The 25433-nt window shown below is 42.8% G+C and overlaps 1 protein-coding gene and 1 long non-coding RNA gene across 6 annotated transcripts in view; one reads left to right on the top strand and one right to left on the bottom strand.

Annotated features, from left to right (window-relative positions):
- LOC311445652 overlaps window positions 1-12570 on the top strand; it is a 142886-nt gene extending 130316 nt beyond the window's left edge. Inside the window, exons 1-4 of one of the 4 annotated variants that reach the window (XR_014698563.1) lie at window positions 2648-2788; window positions 9925-10322; window positions 11187-11325; window positions 12386-12570. This is a non-coding gene — a long non-coding RNA (uncharacterized lncRNA). Of the gene's footprint in view, window positions 1-2647; window positions 2789-9924; window positions 10323-11186 lie in introns of those variants that run through there. The other 3 variants (XR_014698564.1, XR_014698565.1, XR_014698562.1) reach the window with 3 other exon arrangements.
- Window positions 12571-18958: 6388 nt separating this feature from the next.
- The window catches only part of NFATC2 (nuclear factor of activated T cells 2), a 90453-nt gene continuing 83978 nt past the window's right edge, over window positions 18959-25433 (bottom strand). For both annotated transcript variants that reach the window (XM_084537954.1, XM_084537953.1), the window contains one exon: window positions 18959-24694. Coding sequence is in view for 1 of the 2 variants with exons in the window: in XM_084537953.1 (XP_084394079.1) it covers window positions 24639-24694 (56 nt within the window). In the remaining variant the exon portion in view is untranslated. The remainder of the gene's footprint in view (window positions 24695-25433) is intronic.

The following is a 25433-nucleotide window of genomic DNA, read 5'->3' as shown; positions in this document are numbered from 1 at the left end:
CAACAAAGGAGTTCAATATAACGAGGAAGCCACTACCTTTAAAAAATAATTAAAAAAAAAACTTTAATTCTTAAGACTGCAAGTTTTGGAGCACAAATGACAATGGAAGTTTATGGAGCCTTTTGGATTAAACCAAAAACCAGCTCCATTAAACCAAACGGAGCATTCCTAATCTGACATGTTGACAGGGACACCTCTGCCTATTCCAAAAGGGAGTTTCAAATGAATCCAGATTTATCGTATGTTCCCAACAGGGGCTGGGCTGACTCCAAAGGAAGTTATGCAGTCCAAAAATAAACAAGATACACATGAAGCAATTTGTGCCACCAGGAAATCTTCCAGGGAATATGCAGAGAGGAGAAGGAAAGCCAGCAGAATTGTGGCTTAAGATGTCTTTCCTCTCTCCTCATTATCTCCTATCTCTGTGTCTTCAGAGAATGTAAATCAGAGTTTCTTTCCCATGAGATCTCTTGCCCTTATATTCACTTTCTTCACCCTTGCTTCCCCAAGAAAACAACTCTGTGTGCTGCTGCTTTCCAACACTCAACAACTCCCTTTGCTGCAGCTGCAAGGAAGCAGCTACAGAGATGCTTAGCGTTGAAGTGCTGCTGATCCTGCATCTGCTAGTGCTCATACTTGGTTACAGACTTCTGCAAGAATAAACTGGAGCCGAACAGCCATGCTTTTCCCAGGAGTGTGTATGAGTGATTTGAATTATGTAATTCTAAAAAGCAAATTTAGCCTTTTCCAGCTGCATTTACTGCGAGCAGACAGAGTAATTGCAAATATCAGGACAAGCACCTTTTGCATTTACATTTGGGTAAAGTGGAGCCAACCTTTTAACAGCTCAGCAGAGCTGTGCTGGTGGTACACATTGTTCACTTCGTCGGGACTGACCAGAGTCTGACTTGGACTTTATAATTTGCTGGAGCAGAGTCACTAAATTACACACTGCTATGAGATATATAATCCCACATGAGACACAGAGCAGCTCCTTACTATGGCAGCCTTCAAACAGGCATGAGCTCAAATACCACTGCAGAGAACAAAGCTTCCCAGTGTTAGATACAGCATTAGAAGTTCTACCTCATGAAACATTATGGACTATATTGTCAAAGGAAATCCAAGTCTGTGCCCATAATAATAGTGTGTTTGGAACTTCCTGCCAAAGAAAAAGTCTGTATAGCTACGTATAGACAAGCATCAGTATACACAAAAAAAGAAAGTTGTAGAGTGTCTACTTTGCAAATGCAGCCCTAGGGTTTCAGAAGTGCAAGATATACACACGCAGAATGGAGACAGTTATAAGCTGTTTGGCAGTGCAGACCAGAGTATAAAATATGAGTCTCAGAAGGTTGCTTTATAGCCTGAACTTAAGATTTTGCAGCAGCCTTACTATTCTGTTAGCTGTATTTTGGATATCAGAAATCTGAATTTCCAGAGATGTGTGTTGCCTTCCAGCTAGTATTAACATTTACATTTTGTGTGAATCTCTCATCATCAAAATGACAGCAGTCCTGCTTGTCCATGTATTGTTTATGTAGTATCTCAAGTGATAACTGGATTGTTATGGCCAAATTCTTTCTCAGAGATTTTGATACTTGCTAACACAATTAAATGTGAAAAATTTGTCAGATTACTGGTGTCACTTGCAGCAAAGCTTTTGCAAAAAGATGGCATAGTACGTTGCCACAATATGGAAAACTGTTGATACAATGCACATAAAATAGGTGATGATGATGATGAATGATTGTACATGCATATTCACCAAAGTCACACTGACTTTAATACTTGTTGTATGTACACAGTCAAGGAATAGTTTTTATCATGTATCTATAAATAGATATATCACTATCTATATATGAATAGATGCATGTGCATGTATACGAAACACAGAAAACCACAGCTGGTTGGTCCTGTCCTTTTGCCATAATGCCTGATAGAGTTTTTTTCTGATAATGTTATATTTATTAGATGTACCGATTGTCTTTTTTATTATTATTAATAATAATTTATTACAGGTACCAGGAAGGTAATAGGTAGCTCATTTGGGAGGTTGGAACAAATGCAAAAAATCTGAAGCCAGTCAGATCAAGATTTCAGCCTGAGAAGTGCAAAGTACATAGCCAAAGCACTCCAGCAGATCTAGCGCAATGATTTAGCTTGTCTGTTTGTAAGATGTCTTTTGACTTGATTTTGATCTTGGCAAGAAGCTCCTGTTTGAGGTTTTGGCTCTCCATCCAAGGAGGAATATTTAGGCCAATATGGACACTTGAATCCCAGTCCTCATAGGAACTGATAAAATTATGGACAAGTTCCATTAAACAATACTGGAGCGTTTTGTGTTTAGTTACTTAGAACTCTGTCGTGCACGAGGGAGTCTGGCTGTTTATCTCCAAGCGAAGCAAGAAATCTGTGTGCGTGGGTGAGCTACCTGCTGGAGCAGGGTGTGGAGGAGCTGAGCTCCGTGCTGGAGATGGGGTGTCACCACCCACGGCGCTGTCCAAGCCCAGGGTTTACAAACTGTTACTAGCTTTGGCCAGCCAACAACCTGGCCTCTCCCTGGGGAGGGAGCGTGACTCAGAGGGGTGTCTGAATCATCTGGGCTTCCCCTGGGCGAGGCTGGGACTCATGCATACGGCCTGTCCACATGTCTAGGCTCCAGGGACAGGGAAAGAAGCTGGTGAGAAGCTGCTTCCAGCTCTGCAGACCTGCGGGCCCAGGGACAGCCTCCTGCAGAAGGGACCTTGCACTTACAGAGTGGCCATGGGTGAAAAACAGGATCAAGGTGAGACATGGCATTTGTAAATGTTGCCACTATGATTTTCTGTGTGTGTTTGCTATCAGGCTCTGCTTTTACATCACCAGTGCTACGAACCATGGCTGCTTCCCTGCAAAGTTTGCAATAATGTGAAAACAGAAATAAGCAGGGAGTGATTGTTGCAAACTACTCTGGCCTCCTGGCATTTTCGGCTGTTTTCCACCCACCCTTGAAAATCATCTCTGGCCCAAAATGGAACTGTGAGCTGTACCACATGCTCTAAATGAAGTGCTAATTAAATACTTCTACTTAATGTAGACAACATTTCTTTGAAAAGATGGTAATGTATTACAGATGCCATGCGTTCCCCTAGAGAACGACAAAGTGAGCAGCGCACATACTGCGTCCCACTCGAGGAGGTAGGGATGTAACCTGAGTGGCTTAGACTGATACGGCCTCATGCTGAAACAGCACTCATCTGGTCCAAATCCCCACACGTGGTCGTTCTCTTGTGAACGTGGTAGCACAAATACTGCACGTACTTCTGTCTGGATGCATGTTTTGACACGTGGGAGATAAATGGCAGAGCCATGCAGTTTGATAGAAACTCAGTGCCTCAAAGCAAGCAGGTAACAACTGGCAGATGGGGCTGAAAAGGAGCTGAGTCCTGCTGGGGGGAGGCCCCACCCATGCTTCATGAGCTTGCAAGCAGTTTTGGGCTTGGGCTGTCCTAGTGCAGGACAGAGCTGCACAGCAAAGGAGCTGAAAGGATTTGGGTTTAGTGCAAGCACTGGTGTCCATTCTGGCAACAGGAGAAAAGCTGACAAACCAGCTCCAGAATTGCTGGAAGGCTTTGCTAAAATTATTGCTATTGAAATAATGATTGATCTTTAGGTTTTAGGGTCAACAGGCATCACACTCAGAGGAGCCAGATCACCCAGCTTTTGGGGTAGGCTTATGCTGTTAATGGACCATATGTTCAAGTCCATGTCCAAGTCCAGACTTGTCCACGAGCAGCTTGCTTTCATGCAGGCTTTGGCGCAGGCTTGCATCCAGCTCTCACTGTCTTGAAGCATGAGTTTGAGCAAAATGGGTGTCTTTGTAGAGACCCAGGCTCTCATCAGCACAGTCTGAATGGATTAGACAAAAGCAGGGCTGTGCATATATGAGTTCAGCTTTCCAGCATGAATCCTGAGCTTGGATTGAAACACTGTGTGTGTATACTGGACCCAAATTATCATCAGGCCAGCAGCCTGCCAAGTGAAAAGAAACTTGTACGTCATGGAGATCGTCCCCTGTGTCTGTGCTCACTGCACACAGCCTGTCTGCAGACAGGCTCTGAGACCAAGCGCTCTTGGGTTAACCTTTGGGGAAGATGGATTTTTCCCATAATCTAGAGGACTAGACATCCACGCTGTCCTTTCTGTGACAGTTTAAACCCTTGGGTATCTGAGGGGCTACCTGTGAAATACCAGCACCTTGTCTGAACTGTGGCATCAGGGGATGGGTTGGGAGAGGCCTTTGCTGCCTGCAGTGAGGCAGGAAAGGCCGCTGTCAGGGTACGGCAGCTGCAGCGGCCTGAATGCCCCCCCTGCACAAAGCAAGCAGGATGGAAAAAATAAACTAGGAAATACAGTTTTCATGGAGTAATGGTTACTTACAGGGCTGGAAAAGATCTCTGATATGCCATTATCATGATGGGAGGAAAAGAACCTGATTAGGCAGAGATTCCAGTTGGGAGGGAAAGACCATAAGCCAGGACTCCTGGCTTTAATTCGTTTATGCTAATGAGCATTGTTAGTGGCTTGCCTTGTGATGCATCGCTTTGCTCTTTAAAATAGATGGTACCATCCCATCTGACTGAGCTCAAATGATTGAAGTGTGTTAGTGAAGGTTAAATAATACTTTTGTAGAGCCCTCCGGTGACCTATGTTTTGGGGTTTCAGCGGTGATGAATTAGATCTTGCCTTAACACTGAATATGCGAATGTTTGTAAGTGTAAATTGGAGAAGCAGAAAAGCACTGAAGAGTTAATAGCTGGTGAAAAAACAAGTCCTGTTCCTTCTGTTTTCATTATGACATGTTTTGCTTTGAATTGCAGCCAGTGTGAGCCTCTTCTGGCTGCCCACAATAACTCCCCCGCACCCACCGTGCTCTCTCCCTAGCTGGGTGTCCTGCCAGTCTCCCCAGCAGAAATAGGTATTCACAGATCTCTAACTCCATATTGAATTCCCTCCCTTTCTCTTTTGAGGATTGCAGGCTTGTAAAGATCTGAAGCTGGTTTAGCAACTGTTCTCTGCAGCAAGATCGTGCTTATTGTGTAATGTTAAAACAGTTATTTTTATTAAAAGATAGAAGCCAACATGCTTCCTTGCTGGTGTCCCTGATGTGAATCATTGTACACTAAGTTTCTGCCTGCAGTGCCCAAAGTCTGCAGGCAAAACGGTGCATAGAAGGACGTCTGATTACCTCTGCAGTGCTTCTCCCATCACCATGTCCCTGGGCTGTTCCTGCCTCAGCAGGGGCAGATATAGCTCAGCTGTCTCCATCCCCGCTTCTACCTTCTCCTTCCCAGGTACTGTGCAGGGAAAGGTGTTCCTCGTGACAGTGACAGCAGCCTGTAGAAGTCATGGCACCCTAGCACTGAGCCCAAATTAACCTCTGGCAGCCCCAGATGTTGGGCACAGAAAGCATGTTAGTCCTTCACAGGAGATCTGGAGCTGCTCAAACTGAGAGTTTCCAAGCAAATCACATGCAAGGTGCTTGGTGGCCCTCAGGGAAGAACTAGGAGTGCAACCGCAGTACACAATTATTTGGAATAGCATCATTAATGTATCGTTCACCTCTTGTGTGCTGGGAAGGAAGCTTCAAAGTGGGATTGTTATATTGTGTGAAAAAGATATCCCAGGAGATACCAGAGCCAGAAGTAGAGAAAATCTTTGTTTTCAAAGTGATGTGGCAATTAAGTAGTGCTAACTTTGTTCTTCTTTTGCTGAGGCTGATGACAGCAATGGCTGAACAATATGGAGACAGCTTCAAAGAATTTATTCTTAAGAAATATGCAGTATCTTATTGTGTAAAGTGTACAAAAGCTGTTCCTGTAAAAATTGTAGAATATTTCCACATTTCTTTCAAGATGGTTCTGCAATGTTGTGAGTGCTTTTTGGGGTTGGATGCTCTCTTGGGAGAAAAAAAGAGGTAGGAGTCCAAGATGAAGAACCAAGAAAAAGGAAAGATGGGAGAGAGAGCAGATGGCTAGGTGGAGAACTGTCTTTAATAAAATATTTCACATTAAGGACGTGAATTCAGTTGCCTGTTGCTATTCGTCATGACTACATAAAAGTCAAAGTACTTTGGTATTTAAAAATAGTTATAGATTCAGAGATGAGTCATGAACCAGACCTTGTATTTTATCCATGGCCATGTTAGTGAATGGTTTTCGAATGCAAGGGTCTTTTTTTCCAGTTTTCTGTTTTAATGGTATTTCCGTTCTCAGATTATTTTGTTGTAGGTATATGGGACAAAGTGAAGGAAGAAAACCAATGCATCTGGGGCTGTTTGTATTTGTAGACAGTAATTTTCTTTTTAAAAACTGCTAGTTAGTGTTGCAGAGATGTTCCAAATTCCCACTCTCTAGAGAGAATTAATTAAGAGAGACCTTCTGGCTCTGCTTCTGTAGGAAACTTTGAGAAGACTTCGTGCAGTTGCTGGTGAACAGGTCTCTGAGTCAAGCCTCACTTTGTGCAACTTTTTGCCAAAAGACAACGTGTCATTTGTATGATAGCCACTGCAAGCATCGTGTGCAAGGGAGTGGGTGTTTGGGAATGCCAGGTAGCTTATGGCAAGAACTAAAAAAAAAAAAAAAAAAAAGGAATCCAGCAAAGTTAGACTCTGCATGTGGAAATGGATATGGTTTTCAACATTTCATGTTTAATTCTCTTAGTATTTCTGGGTATGGCAAATTAGAATAGTCCGAGATTAGCACAATAAATAGTATCATTCACATGAAATTTATTTTGATACAAAATGTTCTCTCTTGCCCTACAGACAACCAGCTACTTAAGCAGCTTGTCTGTCCTGAAAGGAATTTGTAATGGTGATAGAAACAGCAAAAAAAAAGATACTTTTCCCCCAATAGAATAGTAAAGTTTGAGAGAAGACAGATCGTTGTCCCAAGGAAAGTATGGCTGATATTACAGTAAGAGATCTCAAACAGAGGCTGCTTTTGGACGATGCATGTTGAGGATTGTTAATGATGGAGAGGGTACTGACTCATCACATCATCAATTCTGCTCCTCTGCCAGTACAGCACAAAACATCTTTTATCATCACACTCTCTCTTTCTTCACCATTTCTTTTTTAAATTAAAGGAGTTTAAAACTCTTTAGAGCTCATCTTCTCCCTTCCCAGTCAGCTGCTGTTCTCTGGCCGGTGGTTACAATTTGGGGTGATAGAGTCCCCATTTGCCACGTGCAGGAGGACTCTTCCCATCTAGACAATGTCAGGGACAAGCCAGAGGATGAATTTCTTGGCTTATGCTTTCACTCTTAGCACTGAGTTGCACAAAGACCCTTCAGCTGTAAGAAAACTAAGCTTTCCCATCTGAGTCCTTTTTTCTTGTCTTAATCCCTCCTTTCTCTTTGTTGCAGAAAAGCACTGTTTATCTTAATAGGGACAGCAGGAACACTCTGGCTGCGTAATTGCCACGAAGGCTACAGAGTGGTCCAGACGGTACCAGTTTGCACTGATATTTTTCTGGAGCATGCCAACAACAAGCGGCTGCTGTGAGAGCTGAAATTGCTGCTTTTTTTCTGTTCACATCTGTATTTGATTTTCAATCAAGACTTGGTTGGTGAAAAGCCAACTAATCTACAGTACTTAGGTTTTTATTTTTGTTTTTTAAGAGGCTGGTTTGAGCCAAGTTTAGTACCACAGAACTAGTTTTTAATAGATTTTTTTCGCCCCCTGAATTATAAGTACTTTTGGATGCAAACTATTTCAAATAGATCTGGTGGGAAAATTATTATTCACCATTATTTCTTTGTACCAGTGTGTCATGTATGACTATTACAAAGGACCAAGACCTCATTGTGCCAGGTGCATTACAGCACAAGTAAATGGCAAGTCACGTAGCCAGGCCCTTGTGGTGTCAGGGATGCTGCTGGGTTCCTCCTGCTTCATGCTCTGGAACCAGGGAATCAGGAAAGTGGCTTTTCTAAGAACTGGAGAAATGATTTCCACAGGTTTTGCATGAAATTTCTGGCATTTCACTTGGGCTGGTGCCACATCCTCTTTCCTTTGGTGTTTTGGTGGCAGATGAAGAATTGGTTTTGTACTGAAGATAAAGGAAAAGTCATTGTTTCATCATAGACTTTAAAGGAACTGAAAAAGGATGTGTGTGTTTCAACCACCTTAAGCTTTGGGGGACAAATACGGTACCAAAAAGACAAAAAAGTCTTGGCTTACAGAGTTTTAATTTTCTTAAGGCAATTTTCCTGTGAATTACAGTAACAGAAAGCACCAACCTGTGACTTGCATGGTCTACTGAGAGAATTCTACTATTGCTTCTCATCCTTCATTTACTTAAGGCTCCAATTTAGACATAACAGACTTTTAATAGAATTATTAAGCTGAACGTACAGTTACTGTTGCTGAAGGATGCTGAAAACCCTCTGAAACTGCAGTTTCCTTTTAACATGGTGAACTTTGCTCGGGGCATTTCTGCGTGAGAAAGAGAATGAATTATACTATTAACCAAGTCAAGGTACAAGCAACTAAACTACCACAACAGGAGAACCAGCGGCCTTCAGCACAGCTCGATGCTTTGTACCTGTATGAAAACATGGGTTCATGCAAAATCCATTTGAAATCCCTGGGTTGGCCTTGTGTATGTGACGGCCACAGCAGCCATGTCCAGGAGGCACTACAAAGCCAGAGCCATCTTGCCCCTCCCAGCCACCATCTTGCCTTCTGCAGCTGCCAGTTTATTCCCCCCAGTCACCATTTTGCTGCCCCAGCCGCCATTTTGTCCCCTCCAGCCACCATCTTCCCCCCCCCCGCAACCACCATTTTGTCCCCCTCAGCTGCCATCCTGCCCCCCGCAGCCGCCATTTTGTCTCCCCCCAGCGGCCATCTTGCCACCTAGCCCCACCACAGTGGCATCCCTGTGCCCTGTTCCCTCTCACGGTGCCTTGCCTGTGGCAGGACGCTGACCTTTCAGCTTGCCCAAATTCTTCTCCTTTTCCCTGTAGGGCATTGGTTTGTGCAGATTTTCTACAATTGGTGGTTTTCATCCAGGACACTAGGCTCCAATGACGTAATTCCACCAGTCCCATTTCGGCCCTGCCTTCCTCTGTGAGCACGTGTGGCGTACTTGCTGCAGCTTGTTAGAGAGCGTGTTTTAATAGTTGAAAATATTAAATGACTGTGTGGTTGTAGGGCAAAGCACAAACCTCAATAGCAAATAGCTATTAATAGCTAAAATCTTATCACTCTTTTCTGGTTAGTTGTTTGGACAGCAACAATATTAACTACAGTTTCTGTATGGAAACTCTACTAATTTATTAACTATCTTCAATTTTTAGAGTCCCAATCCTAACGGACTGGATGTTTAAAAGCATGTAATAGTTGGCTGCAGCTGCGGTGTTTTTGTGTTCAGCCCCGCCAAAAGCCGCCAGCCATGTTCGTATGGGGCACTGAGCAGCTGAGGGGACTGAAGCACCAGTGGTGATACCAGCACCAGCCGCTGTGTGGGCTTGGGGCTGCCACCCCCTATGGAGTGATGGGCTCTCGTCCACCCTACACAGAAAGTGGAACCCACAGAGTTTTAAATCTCTGCCTGTTTAGTCCTTTGGGGACATTTTTAGAGAGCTTGGGTAGCTTGATATGCCTTCTGGGTAGATGTGGTGGCATCTGTTCCTGCCTTCACTGTGATGTCTAAAAACCTTCCTCCTGATGCTGTTCGTGCTTATGTCCAGTATATTCGCCTGTCTGACCTAGGCACCAATGTAGGATGAGCAATTTTAGTTTTTGAATTTAAATTTCTTTCCTTCCTCCATGCTTGGCCTTCGGAAAATGGGTTTCTTTTTTTTTTTTTTTCTTTTTTTCTGGAAGGAAGGAAGGAAAAGCACTGAACTTCTGTTTACCTCATTTTGTTTGAACAGAGCCCTGTGTGTTAACCCTCCTCCACACAATGAAACTCTTTACAGTGAATTGGCTAAGTGGGTCCTTATTCAGGATCATTCATCACCATGGCACGGCCTCATGCATACATGGCAGATTTACATCAGTGAAACTGAGGAATAAAAACAAAAGGCCCACGATCTGAAGGAAGGGCTGTCATTATTTATGAAGCGCCAGTAATGTGCTGAGGGTGAGATGAAGATCTGATCAGCCTGGCCTCTTGGCTCGCCCTGCAAGGGTGCTGGTGGCAGAGTGACACAGAGCTGGTGGCTACAACAAGGACAACATGCTCAGCAACTCGGGGCTCCTTAAAGGCATTTTCCACAATAGACACTCCACTTCAAAATATGGGGCACGTGTATGGGAAGTAAGTCTAATGGTGAGTACAGACAATAAAATGAGTTAAAGGAAATAGTGTTGCTGTTGCACTTGCTTGTTTGAAACCTCAAGACCTTAATGAGGCCAGGGAGCCCCAGTGATAGTTCCAAATCCCCATGTTTCTTCACCTGCTTTTGATCTCACTGTAGCAATGTTCGTTTTGTCCAAGTAAAATAAATGTCCTTGCAAATGTCTGAGAGGAAGTGAAGAATGGAAAAATGCTTGTTGGAGTCAGCAATTTGCCCCATTTGGGGGCTCATATATACATATATATATATATATAAAGAGAGAGAGAGAGAGAGAGAGAGAGAGAGAGAGACGCCTTTTCTTCTGTCTCTCTGCTGTGTGTTATGGAGGGACCAGCAGCAGCTCTTGCCCATACCTGCAAGTCAGGCTCAGGCCGACTTCATGAGGAGCATCCTTAGGATGCCGCTGAGCTGGGTGCATGGCACTCACTGTCAGCTAGCACATGCCGCTCATTCACAAATTCTCAGCTTTTTCATAGCAATGGCAATGCTTGCTCAACAACCCACTGCCAGGCCGTGAGGAAGCCTGATTCCTGTCCCTGGATCCTCATGGTTTTTGTTAAAGGAGAAATTGCATCTCTTGGCACTGGTCGAGAAGAGAGTTCTTCTGTTTTCCGAGGCATTGCTTTTCAGTGAGTGTCTCCAGCTGCAGCACACCCCTTTCAGTCAGGGCACTGACTCATGCTTTTTGCCATCACAATAAATCTGTTTTCATAAACAAAATTAAGTGCACTGTGTTTATTAGTTAGGGAGATTTAAAGTTAGATGTCTCTCAGCAACCACGAAAAATGTTTCATGGGATGAAATTCTCCTCCTTCCCCTCTTTTCTCTTTTTACAGCAAACGAAAATAGATCTGGGACACTAGCCCGATGCTATCAGTGGGCTGATTCTGTGCATGCTGATGTGCAACACGATGACTGAAGAGATAGTGCTGACAATTCAGCTGCATTACGTCTCAGAGTTGCTGCTCTAGACAGGTATACTTAAAATTACACAAAGATGAACAATAAAAAAATGTGACAGGTCAATAAAATAGGCTTTAAACATTGCTCCACATAAGCACAGTGCAGATGAGGGGTCCCGGCTTGCCAGTCAGGGAGAGAAGCTTGTCTGGCACATGGTGCCAGCCCTCCAAAAACCTCTGTGCCAGTGGCTCTCTTATGGATGGTTTGGGGTAGGACTGATCCTACTGCTGTTCTCCCCACTGTGCCCATACCACCCCCAGCCTTCTCTTCTCCTTCCCACAGTGGGAATGCAGCTGGACCCAGCCCTGTATGCTAAATTTGACAAAATGCAGTTTGCCTCCAGTGTTGGTAAGTCCTGGGCTGGGTTTACAGTACGTGGGTGAGAAGTACGTAGGGCCAAGACTCCCCACTTCATGGCTCACACTCCTCGCTGCTGAGGCTCCTACACTTGCTGCCACCTGTGATTACTGATTCACTGGTGACATCAATGTTTTCCTCATTAAGGACTGGACTAATGTCCCCAATATGATTTGAAAGAAAAGTCTTCAATGAAATAAATTAAATTAATATGAAATTAATTATTTTCACATATTATTTAATAATTGAACATATATAAATTATTTAGTAATTGAAATTAATTAATATGAAATAAAATTTAATCACATGGAAAGTGTATGAGAGATTTCATGTAATAAGACAGATAAACTGTTGGGACTAAAACAATCCCTGTGCTCTCATATAGAATAAGTATAAAGGAAAGTAGGAACCAAGAGATGGTATGAGGCATGTGAGAAGTCAGAATCCAATTAAAGTAATAAATTAGCCTCTGTAATTTGTGCAAGTTTTAACTCAAGCTTCCAGACCAACAGATTCTGCATCTTGGTTGGCTGTAGCACTGCAGAGGGAAAAATGCCTTTTTATTAAGCATTATTAACACGTATAAATTCTAATGCAAGCTCAAGAAAATGAACTGGTTCAGAATGAGCAAATCCGTACAGGGACATACCTTGTTCATTTCAGCCTAATGCAGATTTACTCCCTAACATATGTTGCGTGTTACCATATTTTCCAGTGTCCTGCTGTGATGGGGTACCCCCTTCTCCCTTGGAAATTTGGTTTGTGAACCCAAATCAGAGACTTGCAAAGCATCTCCTGTCCTGAGCTCATGCTTCCTTTCAGATTGCTTTAATCCCACAGGAGAGAAGAAAAAAATAATCCCCAAACCAGTGGTGAGCAGCAAGGGAAGCAGCGCAGTCAGGCAGGTATAATGTCAATATACATGGAGCGTAATCCCAGCATCTGAAAGCAAGATCTGGGACTGAACGCTGATTAACAAAACCACATTATTACAGGGTGGAAGATATATCTTGAATTTCTACTCATAACAACTCCCCAGTACCTTCTTTATTAGCATGCAAATTTTGTACCCATTGAAGAGGAAATAAACTTGGAATTTGCTGTCTTTGCAGCAAATGTAGGAGGTATTTTGGCCATTCTCGCAATCCCACTTTCTACCACATGCCATAAGTAAAGTGAATACCTTTCACTTGTACTTTAGAGGGAGCCATAAATCAGAAACAAAGGCCAGCAGAATAACAGGGTGTTGTTTCTCCTTCTCCTGTACCAGGTACCTGGTGCCAACAGCAACAATGTCACTATGAACTGTGGTTTCTGTGCCAGACTATTATATGGGACTCTGGTGTGGCGCTTGCTTACCTTTCAGCGCTGAGCGCCAGCCCATGCTTGCCAGCCCCATGTCTTTTTTGGGCTATTCCTCAGTACAAGATGCTTGCAGCCTTCTCTTACTTCATAAATCGGGGGCAGAAAGAGCATGGCTCTTGATCTGGGCTCAGACTATGGTCAACTGGGGTTTGTCCCTGGTTATTTCAGTTGCTGGAGCTGGCACTTTGGTGAGTCCCTTCCCCATGCCTCAGGTTTGCCATCTGTGCAACCAAGTTTATAACATTTCCTTGAGAAATTTATACTGTGTGAATGAAGAGCACTGGATAAAACCAAGGAATTTTGTAATTTTAAAATTTTACAATGTTTTCATTTCTCTGTGATTGACAGCTAATGCAGGGAGTCTTCTGGCTTAGGTTCCCATGTGGAAAATTGGGTATATTGATTCATACAGGAGCTTATTGGCTAGAAGAGCATCTTGTCTCCAAAAGCATAACCAGATGGACTGTCCTACTAAATACTTACAAGCATGTGAATGTGCATAATTCTCTAAGGAAGCCATTTTATCCTGCAGCCATTCTTAAATTGGTGTGTGTCCAAACTGCATTTAGGTCTCTTCTATTGCTGTTTCGCTTGGATTCTTCCGTCACTGAAAACTGTGCTGGGTAAAGTGGTGGCCAGGTTAATTTTCAGCTGCCACCAGGTCAGCCCCTGACTGCAGTTGCTTATGAACCATCTGCCAGCTGACCCTCGCTCAGAAGTGACCCATCCTCACCTGCAGTCGGTTCCACGCCTGGAGCCGTACCAGCACCTGGGGGACACGAGGCGAGAGCCACCGCCAGCTGCAAACAGGTGAGTGGCTCCTGAAGGACATTGACACCTTTTCTGAATCAGCCTGTCCTGCTTCAAACCTGCTTATTTCCGAAACTAAAGAAACACAATGCAGAGGAGATCTCATCAGGCACATGATGGGCTCCTAGTCCCCTGACAGGGCTGCTTCTCTGTCAGGGGCAGGTCCCAAGGTTTCAGCCAGCAGGGTTGAACGTGGTGCCCTGCAGTGCCAGCCAGGGAAAGTTCACACTCCAGCCTGCTGTCACATATTTGAAACAAAGTTTGTCACTCATGTTTGGAGGAGGGAGAAGATTCCTGGTTATTTCCCATACGGAATTATTTTTTTCTCAACTGGGAATAAAAATCAGTATGACACACAGCAGGTATTGTCTCAAAAAAATAAATAAAAAAAATAAAAGGAACCATTGCCCTCAGATTTTCTTCTCGTTCAGCAAATCCCTTTTATTTCCTAAGTTCTCCTGATGGAGCTCTCGCCATGTCCCTGGGTAAGAAAAACAAAGCAGCTAAGCCTTCCTCATTAGGCATATTGCAGAGGGCCTGAGGCTGGCCAGCAAGATCTGGCTTTATCTGATGCAGCTTTAGGAAAGCAGATTTGTCCTGGACCATAATGAATACAAAATAGATCTTGTTTAGATGTAGCTCTTTAGTTATAAAAAACACATGTTTCGTTTAACCTGTTTCTAAAGAAGGGAGGGATAATTAAAGAAAAGGTTAATTGCTGCCAAGCCTGCTCCATGTTTTGTGACCCAGAGAAATGGTGGGGGCTGAATTCACAGCCTGCCATTCCTGCGGCCTTCCCGTCTGTGAAATGGGGCTACTGGCTCCTGGCGGCTGCCTGAGTGTGCGGTACGGGGGAAAGGAGAGGAGAAAAAGGCCAGGAAGTCACACAGCCAGTGCAGCAGCTGTGTAAACAGCGGTTTAATAAAGGGCTGCTGCGATTCATAGGAAAGGCAGCACCCACTCTCATCGCCCGCTGCCCGCTGCATGAGGCGTGGTGGCAGAGCTCAGCCCGCTGAAACACGCCGCTTTCTTACAAGGGAACTGAGCGGCACGAGGCAGATCAGGCTGCATGGAGGGCTGGAAAAACAAGGTTTTCCAGACAAAATAGTTTTCACAATCATGAAATACTTACTGGGCTTGGCATGGCCTTGCGAGAGCTGGGGAAGGATGGCTGGGAAGCCCCGCAGGGGCGGGTGGGGGGCTTGTCTGCTTGCTTGTATCTCAGCGTTGGAAATGCTGTGTGTGCATGCCCCGTGCCTGGAAAAGTGGGTGTCTGGGTGTCTGCTGGGGGAGCAATCCCTGAGCTTCGCCTGGCAGTGCTGCTTGCTGCCTTTTGCGGGGGAGGAAGCAAACTCCTTCACCAGCAAACGCAGCTGGGGCACGGGCTGAGGGTGAGATGTGTGAGGGTGCTGCATGTGAGGGTGCTGCATGTGAGGGTGCTGCATGCCCGCCTGCAGAGGCGCTCCGTGCACCACGCAGGGTGCACCAGGCGTGCTGCCAGCAGGCCCCGTGTCCCCTCCTGTCCCCGCACACCCGGTTGCAGCTCGGCCATGCGGCAGCCGTGAGCCTCCTGCAGGTGGCAGTGCTCTGCTGTGCTGCGCCCGGCCGCCGGGACGCTGCTTCGGAGTTTTTGCTTGGTAAAGGGGGGCAAAAAAAAAAAAAAAAAAAAAAAAAAGGACAGCCTAAAGAGCAAATTTTATACAGCCTTTGCTTTGGCCCCAGCCTCAGCCCGGGGGAGCAGTGCTGTTGTAAGGCACGGAATTACATATCCCAGTCCCGTACGAAAGCCTAGGAAATGTAAGGTATGTGGGCATGGTTCAATTACAGTTCTTCCTTCCACTTATTTCTTGTATTATGTGGCCTTTTGAAAAGTAACTGAAGCCAGAACGATTTCTTGCAAAAGCCCTGCATACATAGCCAGCAAGGATCCCGATTTATGGAGCTATTTGAGTTTAGAATGGGGAAAGAGAAAAATAATAGGGAAAGAAGGGCACTTCAGTGCCAATGGTAGATTATGCTGTTGGGTGGAGATTTCAACTCAGAAAGGAGAGGTCTCTGCTTCTCTGAAGCCTGACATGAAAAAGCTCAGAAATTAAACATCTGTTAGGCTCAGGTTTCAGTGGCTTGCCCGTGCTGATATAATCAGCCATCTGAGAAGGTTTTCCTGACAATACTCTACTTTCAATAAGGTTATATAAAGTGTCCATGAAAAATTTACTTAGGCCGACATAAACCTTCCGAGCTGTTCCACCAGCCGTAAGGTTCTACCAAGTATTTGCTAAATGACGAGTGTCCGCAGGGAGCAGGTCACACTGGAGCCCTTCGTATCACTCAGAGGCAGGATCCTGGCAGTCAGCGCAGCCTCACGTCTACTGGGCTGTAGCTGGTGGCATAGGAATTGAATAAATTCTCCTCGCTGTCAGGGTCCTGTACTCATACCCAGCACTGCGCTGGGCTGGCATGGCCCATTCGCCACGGCCATATCCCCATACAACACCCGAGCAGGCTCCTGTGCTGCTGGCTGTCGGCACCCGCAGCACCTGCGCTGTAGGCCGGGAGGAATCCACTTTATAAATTAGCCTGGGAAGCTTTGTGAACGAGCAGGAGTAGCCCAGGGCTCCCACTGCACAGAAATGACACGAATGAAGCCCCGTTTCCCATGGGTGTTCTTCATATGCTGGAAACCCTTTAATTTTAGTTTGGGATAGGCAAAGTCGGATGGTAGTTGCAGCAAGCCTGCCAAGCCCATTTGGCCTTCCTGCACAGGCAATGAGACGTGAGGATGCCTGGTGGCAGCTGGAAAGGGCTGCAAGCTTCTGATTTTTTTTGATGGGCATGAATGCATCACGTTCACTTGGTGTGAAAAGTTGTCACATGGATTTGTGACAACTTCTGCCATTACAAAAATGCAAACTCAAAAAAATAATGTAGCTGACAAAAAAGTCACTGATATCACCTGTCAGGACTAATACGGATCAAACCCACCTCCCATTGCGGTTACCCCAGGCTGTCATTACAGCGCTGCCACAAGCTCACAGCTCCTGCGGCACAGCTCAGCGCTGCCAGATTTCCCCCAGCAGGGACGGGGAGGGCTCTGCACCGAGTGTCCTGGTCCGCTGCCAGGTTGGTCCTCCCATCACAGGGCATAAATGCCGCAGCTGGGGGAGCAAGTTCTGTTGCACTTTTCGTTTGGTTTCTCAAGAAACTAAGGCTGCTCGTGCCCCATGCCCTAGCTGTGGCCTGTAGGTTTGGGCCTGAAAGTCCATTTTATCCAAAATCCCTAAGCAAAGGTGAGCTCTCAGAACTAGTTAGCACAAATAAATCCATCCTTTTACTATTTATATGCCTGTGGCAGATGTTGTTTCTGTTTCATTTGCCTGCCTTTCTTGCTGTGCTCTGGCTCCGTACTCTCCCACTTGATTTCGGCTGCAATTTCAGTCCTACCCACAGGTGAATAAAGAGGTGCCTTTGTACTGCAGTCACCTCCAGTGGATATATTTGGCCAATTTGTGTGCAGCACTGCTCCTGCCAGCCTCTCCTGCCTCCCCCTTCCCCCAGGCCTTTAGGTTAAGTGGTTCCTCACAGCCTCAGCAATTTCACTGTGTCAGCAGTCTTGCCCTTTGGTTTTGCAGGAGCTCAAATCCTCTGCATGGGCTCCGCTGCCCTAAGTCTCTGCTTCAATAAAAATAATTCCAGCCTCTGTCCAACACGACTTAACGGAGATGACAGCTGCCTGCAGACAGGGTCCAGGCAAGAAGGGGGTCAGCAGGGACAGAGATGACAAGGACAGGTTCATGGGGAGCTCATCTTTTCTGAGCCACACACTGTTAGCAGTGGTTGAGTGTGGCCACCTGGGCAAGCCAGTGATGATGTATTTAGAAAAGAATCTGGTATTAAGCTGAAAGGCAGCTTCTTAAATCGAGTAAATTACATTTGTATTAAAAACAACCAAAAAAAAAGAACTTGTAAATCACGTATTTACACAATTGCGCACGCGAGCAAGCAAGGTCTCATACGAAACCCAGATGTTCATTAGGAACATGAATTGTTCTTCCTTGCTGCTACCATGAAAAGTAAACTGGGAAAAAAGTCAGCTGTGTCGAAGGGGTATAAAGGAGTGAGTTAAGTCTACAAAATCCAGGAAATTTCCCGTTAAGACTAAAAATCTGGGGTACTGTGGTAGTTTTGTAATTTGGACCCAAGATATAAATTAAAGCCAGAGTATCAGGTCAGGTGCTCAAGTTCTCAGCCCTTAGCTGTGGAATTTCCAGGTTAAGTTACTTAAATTTTCCTGTTGCTGAATAAAGCTAAAATCCTGTGTGCCATATATTTGCTCATCATAAAATGTTCTCTCCTAGCCAGTAACAGCTTCTTTGTTGGCGAAGCCTGTCTGGTTTATGAGCTTCCCAGCCTTTGTACAGCGTACTGGGAGTTAAGAACTTCCACATGGCTCTTGCTCTGAGGCTTTTGTGAATAAGCAAAGCAAAGCGCTTGCTCTATGTCCAACAAATGCATCGAATATGGTTTGAATTCTCTGTTTTTAAATGCAAAGGATAATATTGATTCTGTTAAGGTAAATGTCTTTAATTGTATGCTATATAAACTTGACTCTTACTGAGACATAATGGGCTCTGGGCATCCTTCCAGCACAGCAGTATGAAAACGTGTCTTTTGGTGTCTGCAATACAGAACTGCAGAATTAAGATTTAGTTGAACAAAAATTTAACGGAGCACATCCCCAGTCTCTAAAACACTTAGAGCATGGAAGGACATTTACTCAGACAAATTAATGCTATAGCAGGGCAAAACCCCTGTGGAGTACCTGCTAATGTGGATTGTCTCGTGCTTTTTACTGGGGTGGGGAACTAGCAAATGAAGAAGTTCATTAAGTTAATGCTGTGTGAATCAGTCTCATCTACAGAAGCTGAATGGGATCTTAGTTCATAGGGACACTGGGCATCACGTTTCCAAAGAAGCACTCCATACTCTGAAATCTTTAGGCACACCATTGTGTTTAGGAGGGTGGTGAAGACAAGACGACTGGGTGACTTGGCATTAGTTTATACAGGAAGATAAAGGTATTTAAGAATAAACCAAACAATCATGCAGCAGATGATATCCTCTCATTTATTGCTAAACTACCATAGTACAGGCAATATATAAAAAATATTTTACAGATGATAGCAAAAAAATTATTACATTGGAGGTTAACAATGTTGTCGTAGGAATGTGAATTATATAAACCCTTTTTCAGTTCTTAAAATTAGTCTTTTGAACAAACAGTTTAATTAAAAAGACATCTGTTAGAATGATTTGAGAGATGCGTATCTGTTAACATCGTTTTTTTCCCTTGACATATGGGCAAGGCTTCAACAAGGACACTTGGACTTCTTGAGGTGAGGGGAACAATTCATAATTACACACACACACACACACAAACACGGGTCCCATTAGGCCACCACTGTTAAGCCTCTGCAGTACCTTGACTATATTCCCAGGTCTCACCGCACGCCTGTAGTAAGGCACTGAACCAGCAGCGGTAAAATGATGGCAGTTTAATCCTTAGAGCTCTGCAAGAATAACTGGTTATTCTACCAGCACGTATCTGGGTATGTCTGACATACTACAAACACATGGATCATTATCCATTTTTATGACTCAGTCATTCCAGAACTTTCTATCCAATTTCGCTATCTTAAGAGAGTTATTGAAAAGAAACTTAAAATATTATCTTCTCCCCAGATAACCACTCACTCACAGCCTTTATGAAGTATTAGACTATATGATGTACCAGCATCTTCATTTCAAATTTTTATTGTAGCATGGGTCAGGTCCCCATTTTTTAAATTATTTTTTTTATCTACACGAGGAACAATGAAAATGGCTAAACAAATCTTAAACAGACCATAATGGATTAGACAATGATTGATAGTTAAAGAAATTACTACTGGCTATCACCTGCTGCAGTTACAAAGTAGCAGACACTAAAGACCGGTGCCAACATTCAAAACGTGGGTTATTCATTCTGAACTGAGATGAATAAAGAACTATAATTTTCCATGTTTGGTGGCAGATAGCTGCTTTACATTTATATGTACGAAATCACTGCAATGTAAATGACAAGGAAAACAAACAGTTGATTTCCAGAGAATTTGGTTCACCCGTTCTACACCTGACGTAGGCACCTCTTCCTATTGCATAGGAGTACATAATATAAATAACAAACACGGCATTGCAGGTAAACTGGAACTTCAGGTGATTTTATGTGGTGCAAGATTTATGAAGATGTAAATCGACTTAAGATTTGAAATTAAGATACTCATTTTCTTGAATCCCAGATGGCAGATAATTGTTCTCTATTAAGAAGCAATTTGGAAAGAAACACAGGGAAAAAATGTCAGATTGAAATATTTAGAGACATCTGAAGTGTTTAAAGCTGTCTTTGAAGTCTTTGGAAAATGTATCAAATATAATTTTTTGAGGACAATAACAATTCAATGACAATTGCATAGAAAATTAATACACTCAGAAAAATGAAAATTGATCCTTTATAAATACTATCCTTAATCCAAAAGGTGTTGCATATTTGGTCAGACAAAAAGCATAGAAATTTTTTGTAAAGATATGGATTACAAAATACACTTTAAAAAACATGCTAGCTAATTTGAGAACTGTTTTAGATACGTTATCAAGCAGCAGCATTTTATACAATAGAGAATAACATAGTGCTGGTTTTGGAAATATTCTACATTCAGAAAATGCTGTATTCCTACCAGAAGAATGGAGTGATACATATTTACATGGATACAAATAAAGCAAGTGCAAAAACCATGGCTCTTCTACATTCTTTCTACCAATAAAAACACATACATTAGACACTTTCATTCCATTGCTGTTCAGATCTTACATTTTGCTCATTCTCATGGAGAAAAACAAAAACAGGACTTCATATTTCATTGCAAGTATCTTCACAAGCAATTACTCTTCTGGCAAACCGTACTTCCAACACCCATAACTGACAAAAAAAAAATCTTCCTGATATCTGTCCACTCCCATTCCACTCTTAGACTGTTTACATATCATGAATGATGATTTTATTCTACGTATTCATATATTTGATGCAGACGTTTATAGAAGCTCATCCTGTATTTGCAGCCAAAGCTTTGATGGAAAAATGGAAGTAAAAAAAATGCACACACACGCACAAAAAAAAAAAGAAAAAAAAAAGAGATGAACTTTGAGTTCCAATGAGCCCCATGTACTTCACATGGTATAACTTTGATGGAAAATGCATTAGAGTTGTTCACCCTGTAGACAATATATTTGGAGGCCTTTGGTACAATGGCAGGAAGGCACTGTGGTGAAACATTCAGATAACTGAGGAAAGACAGGGTTTCCTCATGTGCAAATATGGCTATCTTCCAGATAAAGTGAGAACAAATTACTCATAAAATGGTATTAACTCTTCCAAGGTTAAGCTAATGCTTCTACAGAAAGAGAGCGAGGTGTATTATGCGACAAAATATTAATACTGGAAAACACTGCTCAGCAAGAACAGGAAATAATTTAGTACTGTATATTTTGAACTTCTTCAGCCTAGCTATATAATTTTAACATAGCAGTTTTCTTTTTAAAAAAAAGAGACAACAATGCATAACACTATGTCTGAGGATACTCCTTTTCTCCAGAAATAAATATAAAGCTGGTTAAAGCTGTATTATTTAACTAATGGTGGCACGTAAGAGCAGATAGAGTAGCACAGCCTGACCTCATGTAGCTGTAAATAAAACCACTAAAATGTAGTCTATATTATATACATCTTATGAACACTCGATCCACTAGCTGGCTCCGTGTGCCTGCAGAGGTCTGCCTGACTGGAGCCAATTATAGGATTGTGATCCAAGTTCGTAATGCTGTGTGTGTTCATGCAGAAGCATATATGTGTGCATATATATGTTATAACCATATATACTTACATGGTTATATTATATAATTATGCATGTATATGCACCTACACAAACACACATCCAGATTAGTATCCATGCCTTAAAAATGAGGAAGAAATACTGCTAGTGCAAGCACGAGTAAAGCACTTGTAGCATATATATTTTAAAAAAATTAAATTCCTCTCCCTCTGTCTGCAGCAAACTGCCTGAAAGAACACACAAGAGCAGTGTATATCTTATCGTTCCGGTGTAGATCTCATGTTTAATGGTGCATCCTGCACAGTAGCTTCAGTGGAGCACTGCAGGGGCTCAGGGCATCTGCCTGCTGGAGTCCCTTTTAAAGCTTAAAAGCTTTTACTATGGATCCAGACTTTTCTTGTCTGCTTTATACATTTATGCTTCATAGAAAAAAGGGGAGAAGGATGCTTAAATGATCACTAGGAGACAGAGGCAAAAATTTAAAATAAAAGTCAGTCCAGGTCCTGAAGACACATAATGCAATTGCATGTTGTGGGAGAAAAGTTGCTAGTGGATTTGGTGTGCAGCTATCTGACTTAAAGATTGGATGTTCATGTGTATAAAGAGGATTATTGACAGTCGGTTACTACTGGCAATCACCAGATAAGCAGCAATATGTTCAGACCACATCTATGTGTCTAGAGATTTGCTGTTCACGTTCTTTAATATTGTATTTGAAATCCAGCAAGAGAAATGTTTCTGTCAGTTATTTGGGGATTTTTATTTTTATTTTTATTTTGTGAATGGGTTTGTTTTGTTTTGTTTTTAAATTTCTCCTATACCTTAATTCTGCAGGTTGGATTGGGGAAAACTAGATGGTTGTTGGCAGTGTGAACCCTGTGAAGCTGTTCTTTTGCTCAGCCACAGTAAAGAATTTCTGACAGGCAACTTTTGTCCTTAGGAATTTTTCAAAATTGTCCAAAATGTCAAACTGCATTAAAAATCCATAATATATGTCAGATTCTGGCAATATGGCAGTTTAAAAACAATTCAAAATAGCTTATTTGAGGCATGTGAGCCAGCTGAAATGCTATACAGTGTAAGTGCTGCTTAACAATCACCAACTCCCCCATACAGAGGCCGTTTCAGCTAGTCCAAGCCTCAGTTTTGTTCCTGCAAAAGTCAGTAGAAAAAAGGCCATTGACTTGTGGAATTCAGCTTTCAGGTTAAGATTGTAGCTGGGGCTAGGGTCGGATATTCTGGAAAATCTCATGCTTCTATCCCTCACTTCCATCTCTCTCTTTGCAGAGTTTGATTGTCACCTTTAAGTGGCAGATTTTTTTTCTTCTCAATACTCCTGACAAGATTTCTGTTGAACTGAGTCTGTAGGGTTTGTGCGAGTAGGCAGCTGCTGTGCTGGTACTCACATAACCTAATTCCTACTGTGAGCATGTGGGCACAATGGTAATCAGAAAAGTTTGCTGTGAAACAACTGAGAGCAGGGTAGTTTCACTGTGTTTTCTAGAACAGAGCTCAGGCTCTACACTCATAACAAATGCCAGCTTTCCTCTTTTACAAAACCCCTAAGGATTACTAGGTATTGCCTACAATATTATGGTGACTTTTTACTGCATGTTTTTTATTGACTCTGGATGCCTTTTTATCACAGTGGGGTACCAAAGACACACCGAAATGTTATAAACTTGCTAGCTGTACAACTGCAGGTGGCAGAAGGTCTCTCTTACTGTGATAAGCATGTGTCAGTACATTATATTCAGACACATGAAGCAAAACACAACAAACATACTAACTTGTGTGGAAATTCAACTTTTCCAGAAGTTGCTGGTAGCTTTGCAAAGCTAAAGAAACAACGTGTATGTAAGGAAGTGTATGCTTTTTCTGGAACATATGGCTTCTGTAAAATGCAAATATTTTTGCAGCTTTGAATGGTTAAACACAGCTGCTGAGACAAGGTACCAGCCAACAGCAGGTTCTGTGTGAAAAGAAACAGCAACAATTTATTAGGGAGAAAATATCTAAGATGTGTTGATACACAGCCTAAATATTAATGAGAGTAAATCATAAAAATCTTTGGGTTTACTGTAACTCCTATATATCAATTTCTGTTTTATGTGAGTGTATGCTACCTTGGGACAGGTGTTACAACTGCTGAATTGCTCTTTTCACTGGTTCTCTGCAAGCATCCTTCTCCGTCAAATTCCTATCCAGTCAGACAAGAAAAAAATGGAGAAGACTCCTGGATTCATCTGCTATCTACTCTTTGAAATACTGATCACAGTGCTCAGGGTCAGAAAACACAGCTTTTGCTCCCAGGTTGGATAAGGGCCGAGTAAGCTTGGGCTGCCTCAGTTTCCTACAACAAAAAAAAAATTCAGAAGGGCTTTGTGACCTGGAGGGCAAATCATTGTTAGTGAACTGCAAAATGTTGCTGTTCTGTTATGGAATATGTTACTCTTTCTTCCCTCATTTCCCACCCCACCCAAATAAGCACTAATATATAATCTCCCTTGCTTTGTGTGGCGTTCAGGAGTGACATCTTACTTCTCCCTTATTACTCAGATAGATTGATCGATACACAGCTAGGTATTTTGCAGCAGGCTTGAAGAGTTTCCTCAGACAGATGCTTCGTTACATGAGAACAATACGATCTTTGGACGAAAGGAAGGGTGTCCTTTTCGGTGTTTACAGAGAGAGGTGGCGAGTTGCTTAGTCAAGGCTGTCAGCTTGATGCCAATACATTGTTCCTTGCATTGAATTGGTGCCTTGAGATGAACAGTTAAGGAAGCAGGAGGTTGCAGGGGCACTGGAAGGATCTAAGAGGTCAGTTATGGAAGGATTCGCTAGAAGTTGTCTCACAAATCTCTTCTTCTATGTCTGATTTCTGGCAGGGAGTCCAGAAAATTCCTTCCTGATAATTTCATTAACTGTGAAATAAAAGAAAGAGGAAGAAATGTCAGAGCACTTTCAAAGTCATGAGAAGTAAAAGCAATCCTTGGGCACTTTGCTGTTAAGCTGAAAACATCCCCTCTGTGTTGATAACATAATTATTTTGATTTAAATATTAACATTTTAGCCTAATAAGGCAGGCTACATATTTTTGGTAAGCAAGAGGGAAGGAGAGGAGAGAGAGGGTTTACACAGTGTTTGGCATGCTCCAAGTACCATGAAAACACAACTGACAACTTGCACCATGTGTCCAGTACATGCTACGTCCCCTGTGTAACACAACTCCTTCACAGACTTTTCCTTTACCCACATTTTAAAAAATAAAAAATAAAAATAAAAAATCTCTAAGTGTCCGAGCATTTTAACATTTTTCACTAGGATAAAATGAGAGTATTCTGAAAAGAGAAGGGCCAGATTTGGACGAAATATAGTGGATAGTGCTGAAAACACCGAGACTGCAATTGAGGTGCAAAAGCATTGGCTTTTTCGTGTTCATTTTCTTTTCAAAAATCTCACTGTTCGATCTATGTCCTCATTCTGGTTTGTTTGTAGATTGTAGCATAAGCAAACTTCCATACAATGCTGTAAGACTCTGGGGACAGGCTTGGCAATAAAGCTCAAGAGAAGACACCGAATCACTTCATTCTCTGTTTAAAAAGAACTGAACAGTATTACATTTTGTACACAACATCCGTCCTCTCCTGTACACCTTTCACA

Source organism: Aythya ferina (assembly GCF_964211825.1).
Source record: "Aythya ferina genome assembly, chromosome: 16".
Taxonomy (NCBI): Eukaryota; Metazoa; Chordata; class Aves; order Anseriformes; family Anatidae; genus Aythya; species Aythya ferina.
This window is presented reverse-complemented; position numbering and strand designations above follow the sequence as displayed.